The sequence below is a fragment of the Convolutriloba macropyga genome, chromosome 9 (genome assembly GCF_964194025.1).
Source record: "Convolutriloba macropyga chromosome 9, txConMacr16.3, whole genome shotgun sequence".
Taxonomy (NCBI): domain Eukaryota; kingdom Metazoa; phylum Xenacoelomorpha; order Acoela; family Convolutidae; genus Convolutriloba; species Convolutriloba macropyga.
The window spans coordinates 37284930-37309716 of record NC_134476.1 but is presented as its reverse complement, the minus strand read 5'-3'; the positions used below and the strand labels follow the sequence as shown (position 1 = coordinate 37309716).

Below are 24787 nucleotides of genomic sequence, written 5' to 3'. Positions count from 1 at the left end.
ACGTCGGTTTCCTCTGAGTTTGAGTCAAATAATTACATTGCAATTACAATTACATGTTTCGGGGTAGGGATTTGAAAAATTAATTGCGATTAATTGCCCGGAGAAAACGGAGAACAATCAATTGATTAAATTGGCAAATCGTAACAATCAATTATTGTCATGGCAATTATTGATCAAATTAATTTTATGGTCTGCTGCATTCATCACAGACAGAAACGCTTTCACCCTTTAGTCTGTCGATTTAACTACAATTTGCGATAGAAATACCTGATTTTCTCCAATTATGGCAATCAATTGTATCGTTCCAATCGATTACTGTAAAAAACTAATTGCCAATTATTGCAATTCCATTCCATATTATACCCCAGCGTGAAATCGTAGCCTTATTATGGTATATTTCCGGTTATGGGTAATTGAGGGGGGGGGGGGGGGGGGGGGGTGAAGTCTTCCTACAATCGATTAAAATTATAGACTGTGGTGCTTTGATAATGTGGTCAGTGGACAATTGATCGAAAACAGTAAAATTGGGGTAGTAGATCAAAAATTATTCACTTGTTTCATTGGCAAAATGTGTTTCTACTTATAATATATTCCTCTTTTCACTCGCCATATTGTTGCCAAAAAGTACTTGATGCCACCCAGGCTCGAACTGGGGACCTTCTGCGTGTAAAGCAGACGTGATAACCACTACACCATGGCACCGCTGCGTACGGTTGCTAGCCGTACTAATTTATACTAAAAGCAATGTTCTATTGTCAATTGTTCATGTACAGTTGTAATGCGTAGTAGTGAAAGAACTCTAATTAGTGATATCACTGATACATATCCGGAGAACAGGACCCCAACGTGCAGGTCAATTGAGAAAATGTTTCCTCTCACCCTCCCTCCTTTTCTTGTCAATAGCCGCACAGCGATAGCTGGGGCTATTATTGGCCTTCTTTTGGCTTTAACAATTCAAAAAATTTGAATTGTATTGGGGCGCTGTCTTCTTTTACGACTCGAAGAGGAGTATTGTTTGTCTTGAGGTTTTTTTTACCGGAAGTACTATTCGTTCAGACGCTATTTTGACCTAAAAGCGAAAGTGAGTAAATTTGCCGTGTGAACTAACTTTTGTTTATGCGCTGCGTTTAGTGAATGACTTTTTGACTTTGAAAAGTAGTTTTTGATTGAATGTCACATATAGATAACCGATTTTGACCGTTTTTCGTCTAAGTGGCCCAGTTTTTTTCTTGTGATATGATTTTTTGTAGAAATTTTTTTAAATCAAAGCTATATTGAAATTTAAACCTCGGAAGTTGATGACACAGTATTTTACATAGCCTGAAAATGCGTTTTAAGTTCAAAATTGGCACATATTTCTTAATTTTTAGTTAATTTTTGGCTTTTTTTCTATTAACTTCTTCATTTTTGGATCTTTCAGCTGTCTTTTTGCCAAAAATCAGTTAATGTGGCAACTTGTCTTTGATAATTATTTTCCTCAATACCTCTTTTTTTACCTCGATGTAATTTTGTTTTATGAAATTTATACATATGCTAATCCGATTTCGATATTTTTTTTCCAATTTTTCTCAGTTTTTTTTGTTTTTAATGCAACATGTGGGACTTTAATTCCGTTTCAATAAAAATACAATCATTTTGTGGCGTTAAGTTTTTGAAACATAAATACAGTCTTAAAAATTTTTTGACCATTTTTTGTGCAAAATGTTTTTTCTGTCGTATGTTTGAATTGTTTTTTTTTTTATTTGTTCTTTCAGGAGGATCGATCTTTGTCTTGGATGACCCGTTGTCTTTTCTATGTCTCGAATGCTATGTATGGAATGTAATGAAATGTATTCGTCTTTCTTGATTTTTTTAAATTTGATTTTAATTCTTGATTTTTGAAAGTTGGTCTTACGGGTCTTTCCCATTATAGCCCCCCCCCATGAAATTATAGCCCCCCATTATGGTATAATTACCATGTTTGGGGGGCTATAGATTATCTGACCACTAAGCTGGGGGGCTATAATGGGAAAGACCCGGTATTTTTATGTTTTTTTACTTCGTCTAACAGATTTTTGTTTCGTCTTACCCTGACTTCTTTGAATTGACTTTTTCAATGACTTCAGTGACTTCTACTTCTTTGCAGTTAAAATTTGTCTTCGTGACGTCAATTCTGCTTTTATTTCAATTGCGTGACCTACCTCATTCAAAGAATTACTTCTGAACTCAATTACGGAACTTTAAATTTTACTTCTGAACATTTACTAATTAAAAGTCAATAGTGTGCATCTAAATAGTGCCAAACTTATATGCCCTAATTCCTGAGTAATAGAGTCTTGAGTTGCGGGTCTTTCCCATTATAGCCCCCCATGAAATTATAGCCCTCCCATTATGGTATAATTACCATGTTTGGGGGGCTATAGATTATCTGACCACTAAGCTGGGGGGCTATAATGGGAAAGACCCGGTCTTTTTGTTACGGTGTTCCTTACTTTGTGTCCACATTCTTCACATTCTAGTTTGTATCATTCTAGTTTTGTTCTGGTACCTACTTTTATATTCGTTATATTGATTTTTTCAGTTGTTAAAAATAAACGATTTCAGCTTTTTCTTGATCTTCGCCCTTTCATTGGTTTTTAATTGATTGAATTCAAAATAAGGCAATACTAGGAGTTTGCTAGAAAGCGTTTTCCAATATTTCTTATTATTATTTGCATGATTCTTTCGGGCTTGGTATTGTTTTTAAGCAATTTTTTTGCCTTTGAATATTTTTCTGCTGCTTCTCTTATTCTATGATTAATATAATTTTGGATTTAGTAAGAAATCATGTTGTCTGGCATATATACAACAAGGAAGGGGTGGGTGTTATTTGTCTTTATTGCTGTGATTAGAAATCTAATTGTAGTGGTTCTCTGATTCGTAAATTTGAGAACTCTTATCTGAAAAATTTTACGTAGTTTCTAAGATTTTTATCTGCAGTTTGTTTTCGTATTTGTGATGAGCATCGTGAATTATTTGAGGACAATTGATATCCCTGTCAGTTTCCTCAGCCTAACAGTGTTTTGACCATCCTAATTATTTCGGAATTTCTTAACGTTACCAAACGTTTTCAATGAGATTTTTGTTTCTTTGAAATTGGTTTAATTTTCACCAATTTTTAGACCAGACCTTGGGAGTTAATGGTTTAATACAAAAGGTGATCGCTTCAGTTTTTTGTGGACTTTTGACGCTTCGAGTTGCTTCCGGATAACTTTTAAAAGCAGTTTTTTGCAACTTTTGATGGTTATGGGGCCTGATTATGATGTGGTATTAGTTTAAGGCTTGTTTTGATAGGAATTGAAGGTTTCAACAGTTAATTTGAGTTTGATGCTAATTTTGAGGTTTTTCTAGACGAAATTTAATGATATTGGGCTGTTTTTTGTTTTAGTGCTTTAAGTGGGATTTGATTAGAAGCTTGTTACTTAAGGAGTATTCATATACCAATTGACTAAAGCTTTCTTGGTATAAATCAATTTTTTCTAAGGAAAATTGACAGAAATTGAGACATTTTAAACCATTTTTCTTCTGTTTTTTTAGGTTTTTCTCTTTTTTACTCTTAGCCTAATATGACTTGCCCATTGTTTTGCGAGCTCTTCATTGCTGTAATTGCAAAGGAATTTTATTCGGCTTTATGTTTCCTTGTACTATTAAAAAACTCGAGTTCAAAAAAACAAGTTTTTCTAGTTTTTTGTTCAATTTGTTGTTGAATGCCGTTTCTATTCTTCCTTAAGTTTTTATGGCATTTGTTGAGGGTCAGGGTTCACAATTGTTGTTCTAGTGTTTTAGTCATAAGTATGGGCAATTTTCTCCTTCGAGTCGTTTCCGGAATTCTTCCGGCTATGTTTCTTTTTAAGATCTGTTTACACATTTTTATTTTTGAAGTCAAATTGGTGTAGTGATTTTGGTCACGCTGAAACTGGAAGTGGAGGGAAAAAGCGAGTGGTTTTGCGGCGTGAAACTCTTTCGCTCTAATTTTAAAAGAGTGAGAAAACGGTGTTTGAACAAAAATTCGCTTTCTCGCTAGTGGTCTTTTGTTCACATACAGCAATTTCACTATGTTCTCGATTTTTTGGATCGGATTTTTTTTCTAGAAGGTTTTCCCAATCCATTTATAGTTCATTCTAGGCCTAATTTTTTGTTTGAACCAATTTATTCTTTCTCTGTAGTGGTTTTTTGTTACATGCGGCATTCTGACATTGATTTTCTGTTTTTTTTTCTTTTTTGGATCTCATTTGTTTTAGAAATGGTTTTCCGAATTCACTCAGAGTCCGTTTTTGGTCCAGTTTGTGTTAAGTCAATGAAATTTCTTTGAATTGTACGTCAGGACTTGTCCTTCTATGTTTTTTTATTGCGTGGTCAAGATTTTTGTTACGACCATATGACGTCACAACCACTTCAGATCTGCTTTTTGTTCATTCGTTCATGCAATTTCAACTGCAGTGCCTGCGTGGCGTTGGTTTTCGCTCATAGTGGAGCGAGTTTTTGTGTTCACTCGCGTGATTAATTTTTTGTCACACTTGAGCTACCTCACTCTCAATAATGACTTCTTTACTTTGAAAATTGATTTTTATTTACTTTAATTCAAAGAGATACGGTCAAATGTGTGAGTGTGTGTGTCACTCTAAATAAAGGTTATTTGATAGCAGTTAATAGAGGCAGCAAAAACTTATACAGTTTTTTAATCAAAATATAACTTATCATTCTTCAATGAAAAGACGAATATTTTTGGTCTGTCTTTTTTACTGTTTTTGAGACTGCAGATCTACGAAGCTATTGCGGCTATTTTCTGGCAATGTGCCAGCTATGTTAGCAACTTGTTGACCACATTGACGTATCATCCATTATTGTACTAATCAAATCACTGCTACACAAACCATCGAAAACTCTCATTGCTTTTTTCGTTTCTGATTGCTTCCCAATTGTTTTTCATGACCTCCAGTTACAAAATATACACTCACCCCTCAAAACTAGAATAGATCTGTTTCTTTGCGGGTTGGAAAAAAATCGTTCATGAAAAAAAGATCTGTTTATGAAGAAAAAGACCTGTTCATCTGTTTCAAAAAAAAAGGTATCCAAAATGGTTTTCTCGTGTTAAAGAGGTGCATCAAGGTCCGCCTGTGGGCACTGATGGCAAACATCAAAACGGATACAATCAGCAGACCCGAGTCAGCTCAGATGACGACAACCTGACTCCAACATCCAATGTTGTTCTTATGAGAACCAGCAGAGCGAACACTGCCCCTAGTGCCAGTTATGGACAAAACCAGCACCATTATCAGAATCCGCAGTATAGTCATAGTATGTCCCAGTCTAATACTGGAACTGGTGGAGGAGGAAGTCCAGAACCCCCTGTTGCAGGTAATGAGAGATACTTTATGCAATATCTTGAGGATAACATTTGAACGGTACTGCCCACTGTACCACTCTCACTAGTGTGAGAAATCGCTTAGATTTTGTATTTAACCTGTATCACTTGAGGGAAACAGTACCATGAAGTAAACTCTTCGCAATTAATCCGAGTCTTCAAATTGCTCTCAATCTGCTGAAAAAAAGTAGAGAGAAAGAGAGTAATTTTTAATTGCTCTCAAACGAAGTTTGTAGCAATTATATTAGTCCTGTGGTCTCTACACGACTCGAAGAGGAATATTGGTGTTCAACAGGTTTTTTTAGCTGAAGCGAGTTTGTTCATGACGTGAATTTTGACTTCAATCTTAATAGCCGCCGTCAGCCTCTCAACGACTATAATATAGGCGCTCTCCTGTTTTACAATCCAAGAATGAGATTGTATTGGTGCTGTCTTTTTCACAATTTAAAGGAATTGAATTGCCCTGTCTTTTTAAAGATCTGTTCACACATTTTTATGATTTTGAAGTCAAATTGGAGAAATTATTTTGGTCACGTTGAAACAGGAAGTGGAGCGAAAAAGCTAGTGATTTTTGTGTCGTAAATTCTTTTCACTCTAATTCTATAGTAAAGTGAGAAAGCGATCTTTGAACAAAACTTTACTTTTTCGATTGTAGTTTTTTGTTTACATTCGGCAATTGGATTTTTTTTTTGGTATTTTTTTTCTATTTGTTTTCTGATTTCTTTGTAAGTGGTTTTCGTGGTTTAGTGCATGAAAATTATTTCAATTGCGTCAGGACATTTCCTGCTAAGGTTTTGTTTATTTCGCTTTGCCTTTTGATCATGGTTTTTGTTTTACATAAGTCACATTTATCACGTTTTACTCGTACTCACTTTTTCAACTAAATGGAAATTAGATTCCTTTACGCATTGAATTACGAAATATGGTTAATGCGGTCAGTGTCAAAAGAGCAAAAGAAAAATAGACGGGATAAACCGATGAAGCCGGGTCATTAAGTCATAGTGCATTAGGTTATCAAAGTCGAATAGAGCAAACAGAAGTGAACAGAGTCAGTATCGAAAATTGAAATCAAAATGAAATCGGGGTGAACTCATAAAAACCAATTTTTGATGTCCTCTACTTGAGCTTTGTTCTTATGAGGCTTCGTTAACATCTCTAAATCGTTCTGGAATTGATACTAGACCCTGCTTTCCCTCATTAAGAATCAGGAATATGCATAACTACCAGATCCAATCAAGTAAGTGCGCTCTTCGAAACTGTTTTTGTACTAAAATTAAATTTTTAATGGCTGCCGTCAGCCTCTCAACCGCTGTTATTTATGGTCTTTTTTAATTGACTTTAACTGTTTGTCACGTCTTTCATTTTACATAAGTCACATTTTTCACGTGTTACTCGTGACTTATTTTACTCACTGTTTCAAATAATTGGAAATTAGATTCTTTCACGCATTGAATTACGAAATTAGGTGAATGCGGTCAGTGTCAAAAGAGCAAAATCAAAAGAGACATAATAAACCGATGAAGACCGGTCATTATGTCATTGTGCATTAGGTTATCAAAATTCATTTGAGTGTTTGCTAATTGACATTGGTATTTTGCTTATTAGTTTTTAGTTTATCTAACTGAAGCTGCACGCCAAATTGCAACTCTTTTTGAAACAGAAAAACTGAAAAAAAGTGAGCTCAATTTCTCTCTTCTTTTTCTTTCTGTTCGATTTGTTTCTTTGTGTCAATCCCGATGTGCATTAAGTGCGTCAAGGGTGGCTATTTTCCGGCAAACGGGATAAACAGGTAGCGCTCAATGGGCATTAAGTGCTCTTAGAGATTTTCAGCTCTGATTCAGCTCAGACTGTTTTGGAGACTTATACTTATGGTGTGAACGGCAGTTTTTTGAGGTTGAAGACACCACAACTGTTGACCCCCCACTTTTGCCCCCCCCCCCCCCCCCACCGCGCCCCGCCACCAATCAGCTCCCCTGTCTGAAGAACAACCGCTCGCTAAAAGCACGCAAATTTATACTAATTTTCACAATTCTTCAAATTTCAATTTCTTATGTTTTTTTTTATCAGTCTTAGCTAACGTCATCTAGGGTTTGATAATAGGTAACTGCATAGCTTCTTTTGGCAGTGGAATTTTTTCAACTTTTCGACATAATGAATTTTAGCATTTTTTCTTGCATTTTTTCAAATTTTTTAACATTCACTATCATTAATTTTGCTTATTGAACACTAGGAGCCGGGAAACCTCCTCCAAGTTTTGATAATAGGTTACTGAATTTTTGTTTTGCCATGGAATAGTTTTCAATTTTTTTGACATATTTTTGCAATTTTTTGATGAAACTTGCTATTTTTTTCAACTTTTTTTTCAATTTTTCATTTTTTAGGTTTCCCAAGCCTCTGGAGCCACATAACCTCCTCTATGGTTTGATGATAGGACAGTGATAATAGTTTTTAGATGTAATTGAATGTTTCTGATAATTTTATTATCACGAATTTTAGCATTTTGAAAATATTTTCAAGTTTTTTGAACCGTTTTGATCTTTTTTGGCACCAGGTTCCTAGGGAACTCTTGTAAGGTTTGATAATACGCTGTTGCATATGTTCTAGAGTTATTGGAATGGTTATCAGGATTTCGATGACTCCAGCTTTAGCAGTTTTTTGATAAAATTTAAATTTAAATTCCATGTTTACTGGTTTAGTGCATGAAAATTCTTTCAATTCCTTCAGGACATTTCCTGCTAAGGTTTTGTTTATTTCGCTTTGCCTTTTGATCATGGTTTTTGTTTTACATAAGTCACATTTATCACGTTTTACTCGTACTCACTTTTTCAACTAAATGGAAATTAGATTCCTTTACGCATTGAATTACGAAATATGGTTAATGCGGTCAGTGTCAAAAGAGCAAAAGAAAAATAGACGGGATAAACCGATGAAGCCGGGTCATTAAGTCATAGTGCATTAGGTTATCAAAGTCGAATAGAGCAAACAGAAGTGAACAGAGTCAGTATCGAAAATTGAAATCAAAATGAAATCGGGGTGAACTCATAAAAACCAATTTTTGATGTCCTCTACTTGAGCTTTGTTCTTATGAGGCTTCGTTAACATCTCTAAATCGTTCTGGAATTGATACTAGACCCTGCTTTCCCTCATTAAGAATCGGGAATATGCATAACTACCAGATCCAATCAAGTAAGTGCGCTCTTCGAAACTGTTTTTGTACTAAAATTAAATTTTTAATGGCTGCCGTCAGCCTCTCAACCGCTGTTATTTATGGTCTTTTTTAATTGACTTTAACTGTTTGTCACGTCTTTCATTTTACATAAGTCACATTTTTCACGTGTTACTCGTGACTTATTTTACTCACTGTTTCAAATAATTGGAAATTAGATTCTTTCACGCATTGAATTACGAAATTAGGTGAATGCGGTCAGTGTCAAAAGAGCGAAATCAAAAGAGACATAATAAACCGATGAAGACCGGTCATTAAGTCATTGTGCATTAGGTTATCAAAATTCATTAGAGTGTTTGCTAATTGACATTGGTATTTTGCTTATTAGTTTTCAGTTTATCTAACTGAAGCTGCACGCCAAATTGCAACTCATTTTGAAACAGAAAAACTGAAAAAAAAGTGAGCTCAATTTCTCTTCTTTTTCTTTCTGTTCGATTTGTTTCTTTGTGTCAATCCCGATGTGCATTAAGTGCGTCAACGGTGGCTATTTTCCGGCAAACGGGATAAACAGGTAGCGCTCAATGGGCATTAAGTGCTCTTAGAGATTTTCAGCTCTGATTCAGCTCAGACTGTTTTGGAGACTTATACTTATGGTGTGAACGGCAGTTTTTTGAGGTTGAAGACACCACAACTGTTGACCCCCCACTTTTGCCCCCCCCCCCCACCGCGCCCCGCCACCAATCAGCTCCCCTGTCTGAAGAACAACCGCTCGCTAAAAGCACGCAAATTTATACTAATTTTCACAATTCTTTTCAAATTTCAATTTCTTATGTTTTTATTTTTATCAGTCTTAGCTAACGTCATCTAGGGTTTGATAATAGGTAACTGCATAGCTTCTTTTGGCAGTGGAATTTTTTCAACTTTTCGACATAATGAATTTTAGCATTTTTTCTTTCATTTTTGTAAATTTTTTAACACTCACTATCATTAATTCTCTTATTGAACACTAGGAGCCGGGAAACATCCTCCAAGTTTTGATAATAGTTTACTAAATTTTTGTTTTGCCATGGAATAGTTTTAATTTTTTTTGACATATTTGCAATTTTTTGATGAAACTTGCTATTTTCCAATTTTTTTCAATTTTTCATTTTTTAGGTTTCCCAAGCCTCAAGAGCCACATAACCTCCTCTATGGTTTGATGATAGGACAGTGATAATAGTTTTTAGATGTAATTGAATGTTTTTGATAATTTTATTATCACGAATTTTAGCATTTTTTTAAAAAAAATATTTTCAAGTTTTTTGAACCGTTTAGATCTTTTTTGGCACCAGGTTCCTAGGGAACTCATGTAAGGTTTGATAATACGCTGTTGCATATGTTCTAGAGTTATTGGAATGGTTATCAGGATTTCGATGACTCCAGCTTTAGCAGTTTTTTGATAAAATTTAAATTTAAATTCCATGTTTATGGATCTTTGAAACTCTTAAAAAAAGCTTGAAATAGGGTACTGGTTAGTGTGCCGAAAGAATGAATTAGTTTTGAAGATTTTAATATCTTGAATGTTAGCAAGATTTTGTTACAATTTGTGATTGTTTTCAAATTTATTGATTATTTTCGTCCTTTTCTGAGTTTCACGATCATTACTGACCAACGAAGCCTCTTAATTCTTGCAGATGGGTTACTTGACAGAACACCAGAGACTAATAATTGTTTTGAATTTTTTTTCACTGCGGAATCTGGTAATTTTTCTTTTAATTCGTGCAATTTTTCTTTTAGTTTGTGCAATTTTTCTTTTAATTTGTTTGCAAATTTTTTAAAATATCAGTTTTTTATTTAATTAACATGGCTATAAAACTAAAATTTGCAGAGTCGAATCAAGCTTAAGCTAGCCTCACTAAACCGTAGCTAGCTACTGACAAAACCAACAGCTCGCTGGTCGTTTGAGAGCAATTCGCCTGACGTAATTGGGATATGTTTTCTGTTTTTTCAATCCCAATCGTTGTTTTGGTGATAAACGGTGGTTATTTTTGGCAATATGCTGGGAATGTTTATTAATAGCCGCACAGCGATAGCTGGGACTCTTATTGGCCCTCTCTTAGATTTTTTTGTTTTTATCGAGATTTTTTTGTTACGACCATATGACGTCACAATCACTTCAAATCTGCTATATGTTCATTCGTTCATGCAATTTCAACTGAAGTGCGTGCGTGAAGTCATTTTTCGTTCTTAGTGTAGCGAGTTTTTTTGTTTATTTGCGTCATTTAATTTTTGGTCTCACTTGACTTACCTCACTCACAAAAATGACTTTCTCACGTTGAAATTGACTTTTATTTACTTTAATTCAAAGAGATGAGGTCAAATGGGTGTGTGTCACTCTAAATGAAGGTTATTTGAGATCAGCTAATAGAGGCAGCAATAACTTTACAGATTTTTAATCAAAATATAACAGATAAGCTTTCAATCAAAAGACAATTTTTTTGGTCTGTCTTTTTACTGTTTTTTTAGACTGCCGATCTACGAATCTATTGCGGCTATTTTCTGGCAATCTGCCAGCTATGTTTTTAATTCGCTTTACCTTTTGATCACGTTTTTCTTTTTACGTAAGTCGCGATTTTCACGCTTGACTTCTGACTTACCTTACTCACTATTTCAACTAAATGGATTTTAAATTCTTTCACGCTTTGAAATACGCAATGGAGTAAATACGGTCAATTTTAAAGATCAAAGTCAAAAAGAGCTATGTCATATCAAAGAAACAGGATAAACATATAACGCCCTGCCAGTAAGTCATAGTGGATTAAGTTGCCAAGGTTCAGTTAAGCGATTGCTAGCTTGCACAACTATTATGCCTGATAGCCTTCAGTTCAGAAGCTGAATTAAGTATAATTTTTGCATCTAATTGAAGCTTTACACCAAATTAGAACACTTTGACACTTAGAAAAATTATGTCAATTTCTATCTCTTATTTTTGGTTTCAATCACAATGTTTGTCGAGCGGGTAAACGGCAGCTAATGAAGGTTATTAGAGAGCAGCTAATAGAGGCAGCAAAAACTTATACAGATTTTTAATCAAAATATAATATACCAGCCTTCAATGAAAAGACGAATTTTTTGGTCTGTCTTTTGAGACTGCAGATCTACGAAGCTATTGTGGCTATTTTCTGGCGATCTGCCAGCTATGTTTAGTTTTTCTCAACTATAATTTTTGCCATCGTATTAGCGCTGCTGTTTTTTTTCTGCTGTTTCTTGTTCTACTGCCTTTTTGTCTCTTAGTCTTAGTTGGTCTGACCATTTGAGTGCTTGTACTCCAACAGGGGATTATCAGAAGAACCCCACCCCGAGGGAATTAAGTCGCTAAACAGTTTTCTTAGAGCGCGATTAGTCTCTAGAGCCCGAATAGTCTCTAAGAATTCGATTCACCGCAAGTGTTGAAAGATACATTCATTGTGTGAAGGGAGTTTCTTAGAGTTTGGTCCCCTACTCCCTCAACCCGTCAACTCCACACCCAAGTGGCCACTCCTCACTCCACCCCGTAGTCGCCCTTCAAGGGTATTATGTCGGCGAGCAGTTCTATTAGAGCCTTACGCCTTATTTGTCTATATTTGTATGCGAATCATCGAAACTGTCGAGGAGGCAAAATTTTATGGTGAAGGTTTGTAGATTTCAGATTTCCACCCCGGCCCTACCCCCTCTTGCCTCCACCCTCCACCTCATACCACCCTCTAACATGCACACTCCTCTTCCTCCCGCTCACGTCCACCGCCCTCAATTTAGCTTAACCTTACCTCCCTGTGGCGAAGCTAGTGACTGACGAAGCCAGCTACTCGCCAGTTGTTTGGGAACAATTCGAACGACGTTATTTTTGGCGTTTTACTAATTGTGCTCGAACAAGTAAGAAAAATTTGTAACCGGTAAGAATTTCTTCGTGAAAAAAATGCTCCTTCGTTAACAATTTATGCAGCTGAAGTGATGGCAGAATTTCAGTAAGTCAGAAGATAAGTGCAAAACGATTGGTTGGATTTTTAAACTTGGATCGAACCAAAATTGAAACGTTTTTCTGACAAATTTTTGATTGAGAGCTTTTGACTTTTTTAGTGATATTTGCATCCTTAGAGTTTTGCGTGATCTAGTTTGTTCTCTCTTCGACAATTTCATGCAGTTGAACTTATTTTCAAAACTAATCAAAACCTTATCAAGAGCTAAAAGCCGAACTGGATGTATGCAGTGAACGTTTTACTTGGTTTCCGCCTGAACTTAGCGAGCTTGTCTAAGCAATCCGTAACTAGTTTTGCTATCAATGATTTTAAAATCAGTTGTTAAAAAATAGGGAGATCACTTCCGCATAACTGTTTCGATACCAATTAGTGCTCAATTGGGTTTTTTGTTCAGTGATTTTTAAATGGTTGATATTTTATCGTATAGAGTTGTAGGTGCCATCATTAAAATGCCCGCCATTCGTAGAATGGTTTTATTGCGCTTTAAAATAATGTTTGTTCGGGCTTTGCATTTTTCATCAATTAGTTTTCGTCTTTCATACCGTTTTTTTCTCAAAAATAATTTGACGTTTGATTTTGAAGTGTTGCGCTTTTGTCTTAACAAACAGGTTCTAGTCTAAATAATAACAGGATTCAGCGCCCGCCTGATGGGGTTCTTTCCAATTTCTTGCTAAAACTAGGGGATCATTTTTAAATGCATTTTAAGTGAATTTTTCGAATCTTGCCTTCTGTTTTTGTTATTCACTAGCCTTGATTGTATTTTGTCTCTCGATCTATTTGTAAACACTGAGAATTAGGAAACAGTGTTAGCTGCTCTGTAAGATTATATAATATGAAGGAATTAGGGATTTTTGATGCCGAGATTTTTTGAAGGAAAATTTTCAGGTCTTCCAAATGTCCAGATTAATAGCCGCCGTCAGCCTATCAACGGCTATTATTTAGTCGATCTCATCTTTTACAATTCAAAGAATTTGAATTGTATCGGGGCGCTGTCTTTATAGATCTCTTCACACATTTTCATGATCTTTAAAGTCAAATTGGAGTAGTGATACGGTATTAAGCTTTTTAGCTTTCAGTTTAGAAGTTGAATTGAGTTTAGTTTGAGAATCCAACTGAAACTGCACTCCAAATTGGAACACTTTTTGACACCGGAAAAAACAGAAAAAATTGGTCGATTTATCTTTTTAATAGCCGCGAAGCGATAGCGGCTATTATTGGGGACATCGTGGTTTTTTTTAATTCGTCGTCTCCATCGATTATTCTTACGACCTGACTTCTTAGAATTGACTTTTTCAACGACTTTAGTGACCTCTACTGCTTTTTAAAATTTGTGTCCGTGACGACATTTCTGCTTTTAGGTCAATTGCGTGACTTACTTCACTTAAAAAATGACTTCTGAACTCACTTATGGAACTTTAAGTTTTATGAACATTTACGAATTAATGATCAATAGTGTGCATCTAAGTAGTGCCAAACTTGATGTTTGCATCTAAGTAATGTCCATCCTATATGCTCTAGTTCTTGAGTATTAGTTTTGAATTTTTGATTTCGAATATCAATTTTGAAAAAACTCTTAGGGCTTTTTCCTTATAGACCGTATGTGTCATAAAATTGACAGTCCGAATCTAACCCAAAAGGTCTACTGGTCTATTAAAGGACTGGTGGTCGATCTGTCTATCTTATGTCTTAAGTTGTTTCTATTCAAGGAAGGCCACAAGCGTCTATCTCGGCTATTTTCCGGCAATCTGCCGGCTATGTTTATTTTTTTCTGTTTCAATCCCGATGTGCATCAGACGCGTCAACGGCGGCTATCTTCCGGCAATCTACGGGCTATGTTTTGTGCTTTTTTATAGCCGGCCTTATCTTCTCAGCCGGCTGTTATTGCGCTTCTAACTTTTTTTTGCTTCGTCGATTAAAGTTTGTTCCGGCTTTTTCGACATTTAGCGTGAAATCTTTTAAACTTCTCTAATAAGTCATTCTGCGCTGATTCTGCTCACGTGTTGTTAAGCAGAAGTTGCTCAGCAAAGCAGTCTAAAATGGACCTACTCATAGAAAAGTAAATTAAAAATAGAGACGGAATCAAAAACCCATTCACACACGATTTTGGTCACCTCGAAACAGGAAGTCGTGCGAAAAAGAAAGCGATAGGGTTTGCGGCCTAGTTTTATTTCACTCCAGTTGAAAAGTAGAGTGCGCAAACGGTGTTTGAGCAATATTTCGCTTGCTTGAGTGTGAAATTTTGTTCTCATGGGGCAATTTGACTTCAGTTTTGGATATTTTTTTACTTTTTTTGTGTCACAAGTTGTGTCACTTTTTTTTCTAGATGTTTGTTCCTATCAATTTATTGTCTATTCTAGGCGTAGTCTTTTGTTTGGTCAATGAAAATTTGAATTGCGTCAGGACTTGTCCTGCTTTGTTTTTTGTTTGTTACCTCGTCGAATATAATTGTGTTCCCCTTTACGACATTTCGCACGACATCTTTTTTGACTTTTCTAGTCTTGTTCAATTCTTCGCGCATTCTGCTCAGAGTGCTTTTAAACAGCAGTTGACCAGGAAGGCAATCTAATCTGAAATAAACAGAATATGTATAAAAAACAATGAGAAAATGAAAAGAGAAACATATAAGGCCCAGTTTTAGTTTGGCGCTACTTAAACTTTGCTCTTATAAGTCTTAGTTATCTTCTCAGACGCTTTTTGGTATTGATACTAGCCCTTGTATCCTCTCATTTAGAAACAAGAGTATGTCTATCTATGAAATTCAATCAAACTAACGCGCACTTAGTAATATTTTGTAAGTAATTTTTGTTTTCAATTTTCTGTTCTTTCAATCCCAATCTAGGTTCTGCGAATCTATCTACGGGGTATGTTTTGTATTGCTGATCAAATGCATGAGCAGATTTTGATCTGAATGTACGTTGATTTTACCCTTCAGGTCATGAACTCATGCCGGTGTCAACAGGACAAGGAGTTAACAATGCGGATGACTTAGACCTCCTCAAAAATCAGCTCAATAGCTTGTTTCCACCACATCACGGGCATCAACCAACATCCAACACTGCTTCACCCGGTAGGATTCGGTGATGGTCGTTTTCGGCTATTTTACTAGTTTTGGTGGCCTTTCTAGATTAACCCGCTGACGAAAGTACAGTCTCAATTATGATATGTTAAGGATAATTGGGCGGGCTGTAGGTTCTAATCCAACTTAATGACATATACCGAGAAAGACAACTGACAACTTTGTTGCACTTTTGTCTGGGAAGAGCTCGTTTTGTTGTTTTGCAACCCATCAAACTGGATAATATATGTTCCAGGGATGGATGAAGATTGTATTGCCAAAAGGGTTTTGGAATAAAAAATTTAATAGAATTAGTTTACGCACGAACAGTAGAATCCCTTTATCAGGTTCTACCGGTGGACAGTGTGCAGTGACAACACTACCTTCATCATCAGCAGCTGCTAGTTCACCTGGTCAACTGCCACAACAGCTGGCCCAATCACAACCCCCTCCCAAGTGTATTGTTATTGGCCAGGAGGGAGATCGGTTGCTGAACCTTCTTCAGCAGAGGTACTTTAGCTAGGAGACTGTGCATGCTTGAAATTAGATAATAGAGACAGAAGTAATAAATACAAAATAAAAATTTGGTTTTTGTCTAATCTGGTGATAGAATGAAGTGGCCTCTTTCAATGTAGCGAACTCAATAAAATTTAGTTTTCAGTATTAAGCAGTTTTGGCATATATTTGTGCAGAATTAATTTGTGTTGCATTAACTGATTAATAGCTGCACATCGATGTCTTTTTAAGATCTGTTCACACATTTTCACACATTTTTGAAGTCAAATTGGAGTAATGATTTTGGTAACGCCGAAGCAGGAAATAGAGCGAAAAAGCGAGTGGTTTTGCAGCGTGAAATTTTTTGACAGTAGAGTGAGAAAACGCTGTTTGGACAAAAATTCTCTTTCTCGCTAGTGGTTTCTTGTTCGCGTGCGGAAATTTCACTTTGGTTTTTTCTGTTTTTTTTTCAATTTTTTGGATTGATTTTTTTTCTAAATGGTTTTCCTAATGCATTCATAGTTTATTCTAAGCCTACTTTTTTGTTTGAACTTGTTTTCTTTTTCTCGGTAGTGGTTTTTGTTACATGCGGCATTTTGACATTGGTTTTCAATTTTATTTTTTAATTTTTTTGGAAATGGTTATCCCAACTCACTCTTAGTCCGTTCTTGGTCAAATTTTTGTTTAGTCAATGAAATTTCTTCGAATTGTACGTCAGGACTTGTCCTGCTATGTTTTATTTCGTCAAGATTTTTGTTACGACCATATGACGCCACAACGACTTCAAATCTGGTTTTTGTTCATTCGTTCATGCAATTTCAACTGAAATGGTGCGTGACGTCATTTTTTGCTCTTAGTGGTGCGAGTTTTTGTGTTCATTCGCGTGATCAATTGTCACACTTGACTTACCTCACTCTCAACAATGACTTCCTCACTTTAAAATTGACTTTTTTTAAATTCAAAAAGATAAGGTAAAATGGTGTGTGTCACTCTAATTGAAGGGTATTTGAGAGGAGCTATTAGAGGAAGCAAAAACAGATTTTTAATTAAAATATAAGGATCTATTCTGCTTCGGCCCCCCAGTTTAGTGACCATAAATCTTTTATGACCCCCAGGCGCAGGTGCTATTTTCTTACATAGTAGCGTGCTATATAACAGCATAAAATTTTTAACTGGTGGTCATAAAAAACAATGGGGGGACGAAACAGAATTTTTTTGGTCTGTCTTTTTTACTGGTTTTTTTTGAGACTGCAGGTCTACAAAGCTATTGCGGCTATTTTCTGGCAATCTGACTGCTATGTTTGATACTTTGGCATGCAAGTATTTTAATTGCATTTTGTAGCTTTCACCGCTGGAATCAAAGGTTAAACATTTAGCACCAATCCATATGATTCAAATCAAGTAGTATCATATAAAAATTATAAAGATAATTTTTGTCTGTGCGATTTTATTGGTAAAAGTGTGACATCAACTTAATTGCATTTCATAGCTGTTGCGTTTAGGTTTTCGACATCGTCAGCTGTGCGTGTGTTGCGAGGTATCCGAAATGACAATGAGGTTGGGTTAGTACTGGAAAGAGTGCTACAGTGGCTCAAGACAGCTGTTTACTCTCCAGCTGCTTATACGTCACTGTTACACCATCATCACCATCAGACCAGAAGTACTGGTCCTCCAACTATCAGAATTATGCTACTGGGGCCAGAGAGGTTTGTTCAAAGAAGCTCGGATGTGTTCACTCTTGATTTTTTGTCTTTTTTAATAGCCGCGAAGCGATAGCTGAGGCTGTTATTGGCCTTATCTTGGTTTTTTTGCGACTCGAAGTGGAGTATTGGTTTGCTTAAGGTATTTTTTTTACCGGAAAGTTCTATTCGTTCAGACGGCGTTTTGACCTAAAAATTAAAGTGAGTAAATTTGCCGTGTGAACTAACTTTTTCTGAGCGAGAGAAGTTTTTTGTTTATGCGCTGCGTTGAGTGAATGACTTTTTGACTTTGAAGAGTTTTTGAGAGATGGGCGCATATAGATGATAGTTTTTAGCCGTGTTTTCGTCCATTTGGCCCAATTTTTTTTTTTAATTAGAACTTTTTGTAAAAGTAAATTTGGATCCATGCCGCATGAATATTTAATTATCTGAAATCGAAATGTTTTTGAGAGCCTAATAATGCGTTTAAAGTGCAGAATTGCCACATTTTTTCATTTTTTGGCTTTTTTCATTGATTTCTTCATCTTTGCGCTGACTTTTTTCACCAAATTAATAAATTTGGTAACGTCTTTTTGATAATTCCTGGTTTGGATGCCTCTTTTTGAAGTGAGGTATTTTTGTTTTATAAAATTGTACACATACTAATCCAATTTTGGTGGTTTTCGTTCAAGTTTGTACAAGTTGTTGTTTGCAGTTATTTATTTACCATAAAAAGTCTTTTGGCACACCGTCGGTTTTTTTAAGTATTGTTTGCTTGCTAAATGATTTGTTTTTGGCGGCAACTCTTCGAAATTTTTTGAAAATTTTTACCAAATTCTGAACATTTTTTTCAAACTGTTTTACCGTTTCGCAATCGAGCTGTTTTCACTTCTTACTGAGACAGGGAGATGTCTATGTAATTTTTTAATCCTCAATTGGTTAATTACGAAAAAATGTTTTTAACATCAATTTCTTTTAAATACAGTTTCCAATTTAGTTTTTAATTTGATTTTTTAGGTCTTCCTAATAAGTTTTTGTTGATCTTTTTTTAATAGCTGCAGATTAAATCAATGAAAAGACGATTTTTTTTTGTTCTGTCTTTTTTACTGTTTGTTCGAGACTGCAGATCTACGAATCTATTGTGGCTATTTTCTGGAAATCTGCCAGCTATATTCATAGTTTGTTTTTTCCATATTCTAGCCTGTTGTTTTCTAACATTCTTCTGAGACCTATAGTTTTATTCACCCTGCCTTCAATAAATTTGAAATTTTCGAATTGAACTAATAGTTTTTGTCTTTCCATTTATTTTTTTATAATTATTTGTTTGCAATTGATTTTTTTAATAGCCGCGTCCTCAATTCTAGGCGGCTATTATAGCGCTCCTAATTTGTTATTTACTTCGTCTAACAGATTTTTGTTTCTTCTTACCGTGACTTCTTGGAATTGACTTTTTCAATGACTTACCTCACTCAAACAAATGACTTCTGAGCTCACTTATGAAACTTTAAATTTTATGAACATTTACTTATTTAAGGTCAATAGTGTGCATCTAAGTAGTGCCAAACATATGCCCTAATTCTTGAATATTAGAGTCTTGAGTTTTTGATTTCGAATATTAATTTTGGGATCTTTTCCGTTTGTGCCCCCCCCCCCAAAAAAAAAATATTGCACGTGCATCTGGGGGATGCAAATAATATGCGCCCACTAAGCTGAGGGGGCACAAACGGAAAAGATCCTAATTTTGAAAAGCCCTATTAGGGCTTTCTCCTTATAGAGCTTTTGTGTCTCATAAAAATGACAGTCCGAAGCTAACCCAAAAAGTCTAGTGGTCTATTAAAGGACTGGTGGTCGATCTGTCTATTTTATTTTTATAGATGTTTCATTTCATGTAACGCCACAAGCGGCTATTTTCCGGCAATCTGCCGGCTATTTAATAGCCGCGTCCTCAATTCTAGGCGGCTATGTTTTCATATGGCACAGAGATTTTGCTAGCTTCACTTTTCGAAATTTTGAGCGACACTTGTGCTGCCAATATTCTAAGGGCTGGATTTGTGAATATGCGATTTTTTGCGTTTGAATTGCTCTTTCTCTTTAGTTTTTTGACCATTGTTTAGTGTTATCGTGTTCATTGTGGTTTACAGCGACAAATAAAATGCAACATTTATTCATTGATTACGGTTTTTATGTTGTAAAAAAGTGTTTCGATTAAGAGCACTTAGGGAAATTGAAAAAAATTTGTAACAATTTTTGGCCATTTTTTTGGAGTATTCAAATTTTTCTTCAAAAATAAAGTTTTGGGAGCCTAACACGGCTTGACTTTTGCTGCTCGCGAGGTTTGATGTTATTAGTTTGTGTACAAAAATTTTGGCTTGTTTTATATACAGGCGTTATGTAATTTTTGCTATTTAAAGCTCTTTTTAATTGCCGCCATCAGCCTCTCAACTCCTATTTTTTAGGCGCTCTCCTTTTTTAATTCGCTTTTGATCTCGTTTTTCATAAGTCACGACTTTCACGTTTGACTTCTGACTTACCTCACTCACTGTTTCAACTGAATGGTTTTTAAATCGATTCACTCAATCAATTACGCAACATAGTGAATACAGTCATGGTCAAAAGAGCAAAATCAAAAGAGACGGGATAAACCGATAAAGCCTTGGTCATTAAGTCATTGAGAATTAGGTTATCAAAGATCATTAGAGTGTTTGCTAGCTGACATCGATATTAATCTTATTAGCATACAGTATAGAATCTGAATCAAGTATAGTTTAAGAATCCAACTGAAACTTCACGCCGAACTAGAACACTTTTTGACACTGAAACGAAAATAGAATAAATTCGGTCATTTCATCTCTTCTTTTTTTGTTTTTCTGGTTCAAATCGATGTGCATGAAGCGCGTCAACGGCGGCTGTTTTCCGGCAATCTGCGGGTATGTTTTACTTTTCAACTATTTTTTTAGTGGTCAATTTAGTAGGTACCAGTTGATTTAAAATGTAATTCTTTCACTAAGACTACTCTTCGAGCCGTTTCCGGAATTCTCCTGGGTATGTGTTTTTTATTTCGTTGCCAAGATTTTTTGTTAAGACCATATGACGTCACAATCACTTCAAATCTGCTTTTTGTTCATTTGTTCTTGCAATTTCAACTGAATTGCGTGCGTGACGTCATTTTTTTAAAAAAATTTTAGTGGAGCTAGTTTTTTGTTCACTTTTGCGTGATTGCGTGATCACATTTGCTTGATTAAGTTTTTGTTCACGCGTGACTTACCTCACTCTCAAAATAACCTCCCCACTCTGAAATTGACTTTTCACTTACGAAGAGATGATGTAAAGTGAATGTGTCATTTTATTGAAGGTTATTCTGAGAGCAGCTAATAGCAACAGCAATAAGTTTGTCAGATTCTTATCAAAATTTAACATATCAGCCCCTAATGAAAAGAGTAAATTTCGGTCTTTAAAAAAAATTTTTGAGACTGCAGATCTACGAAGCTATTGCGGCTATTTTCTGGCAATCTGCCAGCTATGTCCTTAATTGAAATCAATTCACCCGCATCACGTCTGTACAAAAACAAAACCCACATGTATCACTGTGTAGTCATGGGTATGAATTGTAGTCTTATTCTTGGTATTTTTCGGCCGTGTCATGTCAGACATGTGAACAATTACTGACAACAGAGCAATTAACCTAAGTATCAATGTGTAAGAAAACGACTTGCAGAAAAAGGCCCTGAATACATACGTACGTGCAATGGAAAGTTTAAATGATTCGACATTTTTAGACATTTTAGAAGTCAATTTGGTGACATTATGATGAAATTAGAAGTAGTACTCGCTAATTTCAATGGACTGGGTGTCGGATTTGATGTGCATTTCAGCTGAAAATTCTCAAGTAATGAATAAATGTTTCAGGTTTTTCGCTGCGACGGTTCAGCACTATGTCAATCTCTTCTCCAAAAAAAGCCCCGACCTGCCCAAACAAGTGCAGTTTCTCCTGTTACCTGGCAATCAGTTTGCCCTTTTGAGGGCAAGAGAGAGTGGTTGTGATAAGCTGAATTTCTTCGACAAGTTCTCATCCTACTCAATTCCGAATACTGTTTCCTCAAATTCAGTGATGTCTGGTCTGGTTGCAGCTTCGGGTTATTCAGAAGGGAGTGGTGCGGGTCAAGTAGAGAGTGCTTTGTCCGCCGGTTTGCTGGAGAACGTGGTCAGCTACATGGAGATGCCCAAAAGCACTTCTATCGTACACTTGCCAATAAGGTATGTCCAATAGCCATTCTTTTTTTGCTGGCTTCAGTAATCGTTTTGAAAATGCTCGACGAGATCGCGAAGGTGAGATCCGACCACTGTTGGAAATATTGGAATCTCCTCTCTAATAAAGAAAAACAGTTCACGCTTCCTGTGAATGCCGCCAAGTTTAATGCATGAATCCTCGGGAAAACCGTAGTAATGGCTGAATAGATCTGGTATGCGAGGGTTCACAAATGTAGAACTGAGTGAAATTATGACTGAAGCTCATTCCCAACCAAAAAGTATTAGAGCAGAATGATGACTTATAAATATCGGCTCGGGTTCCCCCAAAGTGCAGAAGTGGCACCTCTGTTGATAATTATAGGTGAAAACTTTTAGTGTAGCTTGGTATATTGGACAAAGAAAGAAGTCCCAAATGCAGGAAGAGGCTATTTAAAACAAGTTTTTAGACATTTTTTGTGTCATTTTTAGATTTTGTGACCAAGAGATTAACGTAAACAAGGATAGAAACGCTAAATACGAGCTATGTGAATTTTATTTTAAAAAAAAACACTAAATTACCGGAGTACCTACAGTCTTATGTATAGTTCCAGGCAGTGTATTTTGTGTATTTTATTAGTTTTGTGGAAGGCGATTAAATAACACAAAATTGATCATTATTTCTAAAAGAAACATTGGATGTTCGGAATCATTGAGGATAGAGGTTAAATTCTATTTAAGGTTATTTATTATCATTTGCTTTCGAACGAAGTTTGAAGCAATCATTGTAAACGTGTAGGTCTTTTATGCAAAATTTTTCCGTGATCGTTTTGACTTTTCAAGTGACTTTTGCGTCCTTAACTTCTTCGTTTTGCGTCATCTAAATTTCACACTTGAGCAGCTGAAATCAAGTGGCGGCAGTTCACTACTAATAGTCAGATGAAAAGTGCGCGGAAATTGGTGTATTTTTTCAATTTTTTGTTGATTGATCTCAATTGCTCTCTCCGAAGTAAAGTTGGTTGCTAAAGTAAAAGCGATTGTAGCAAAGCAAAACAGACGGGCCTGATAGCCGAGTGGTAAATGATTCTGCCGAGGACTCCGTACGTCGCGGGTTGCAATCCCACCCTGTTCTGAACTTTTTGCACCCAAACAAAAATTTATAACCAAAAATTTATCTAGGCTACAGTCTTTGAATTAAATTCGTTCGAGAGCAATTTGTCCGACGTTAGTCGGTGTATGTTCATTGATTCTCAATTCAATTTTCTAAAGTGCAGTATTCAAGCAGTCAACAGAGCATACTTTTGGTGAGAAAAGGGATCACTCCCAACAAATAGAGAAACTACTACGCAATTCTTTCGGAAATGGATTAATTGCTCTCAGACGAAGTTTGTATACAATTATATTAGTCCTGTCGGTCTTTTTATGTGATTTTTTGCTTGACCGATTTTTCGTCTGACGCTTTTGAATTTCGTCCTCAAAAACGGGATAACAGGTAGCGCCCAGTGGGCACTAAGTTCTCTTAGAGCCTTTCAGCTTTGTTTCAGCTCAAAATGTTTTAGAGACTTATACTTATTGTGTGAAGGTCAAAAACCCCTCCACTGTTGACCCCCGCCCACTATTGCCCCCTCGCGCTGTTATTTTTCCACCCCACAGTTCAATTTTTTTCAATTTTTTGACTTTTATTTTTCTCTATTCAGGTCTTTCTAGACCCAGGGGCCAGAAAACCTCCTAAGGGGTTTGGTAATATGTTATTGACAAATTTTTATTGGCCATGGAAGTTTCTCACCTTTTTAATGTCACAAATTTTAGCATTTTTTCAAAAAACTAGCTTATCTAAGTTTTTTCAAAATTTGTCGTTTTTTAGGTTTCTTCAGCCAAGGAACCTCCTCTGGGGTTTGACAATAAATTACCGCGTAATTTCTAGGTTTAATGGATTGTTTTGCATTTTTTTAACATCACGATTTTTAGCTTTTTCTTTTGACATTTTTGCCAATTTTTTTTCTTTTTTTTGGCATTTTTAGTTATTATTCAGGTTTTTGAGACTCAGGGTCAGAAAACCTGAATTAGGGTTTGATAATAAGTTATGAGAAATTTTTTGCTGGTCATGGATTATATTTCAACTTTTTAATATCACGTTTTAGCAATTTTTGTAATGAAAATTTATAAGTTTTTAAATTTTGTCATTTTTAGGTTTTTCTAGCCTCAAGATGCCCGGAACTTCCTCTAGGGTTTGATAATTTGTTACTGCGTAGTTTATAGATGTAACGGAATGTTTTTCAAGATTTTAATATCAAGAATTTAAGCAATTTTTAAAAATATTTGCTTTTTTTCATGTTTTTGAGTTTTTTCCGGCACTACGGGCCCTGGGACCTCCTCCAAGGTTTGATAACAAGCTGCTGCATAGTTTCTAGAGTTAATGGAATGGTGATCAATTTTTTTTACTCCAGTTCTAGTATTTTTTGGATAAAATTTAAAATTTTGAATTTTCGGAAAATTTTTTTCCATTTGTTTGGATCTTTATGAGCCAGTGAAACTATTTCAGGCTTGAAACAGGACTACTGGATAGTCTCTTGAGACAATGAAAAGGTTATTAAGATATTAATATCTTGAATATTAGCAAGATTTTGTTAAAATTTGCAATTTTTTCCAAACTTTCGATGTTTTTTGTCCTTTTCTGTGTTTGACTACCATTACTGGCCAAAAAAATTTTTTTAAGTCTGGGAGATGGGTTACTTGACAGAACTCTCGAGACAAAAAATTTTTTTTCATCTTTTTTTTAATTTTGCCTGT

The 24787-nt window shown here is 35.6% G+C and overlaps 1 protein-coding gene and 1 non-coding gene across 4 annotated transcripts in view; one reads left to right on the top strand and one right to left on the bottom strand.

Moving 5' to 3' along the window:
- Window positions 1-24787, top strand: part of LOC142345764 (uncharacterized) — a 170167-nt gene that overhangs the window by 99137 nt on the left and 46243 nt on the right. For all 3 annotated transcript variants that reach the window (XM_075398080.1, XM_075398082.1, XM_075398081.1), the window contains 5 exons: window positions 5116-5376; window positions 15477-15611; window positions 15947-16109; window positions 17597-17800; window positions 21680-22027. In XM_075398080.1, the coding sequence (XP_075254195.1) occupies window positions 5116-5376; window positions 15477-15611; window positions 15947-16109; window positions 17597-17800; window positions 21680-22027 (1111 nt within the window). The remainder of the gene's footprint in view (window positions 1-5115; window positions 5377-15476; window positions 15612-15946; window positions 16110-17596; window positions 17801-21679; window positions 22028-24787) is intronic.
- On the bottom strand, window positions 630-702 carry Trnav-uac (transfer RNA valine (anticodon UAC)). The gene has a single exon. It is a non-coding gene; the product is annotated as a tRNA-Val (tRNA).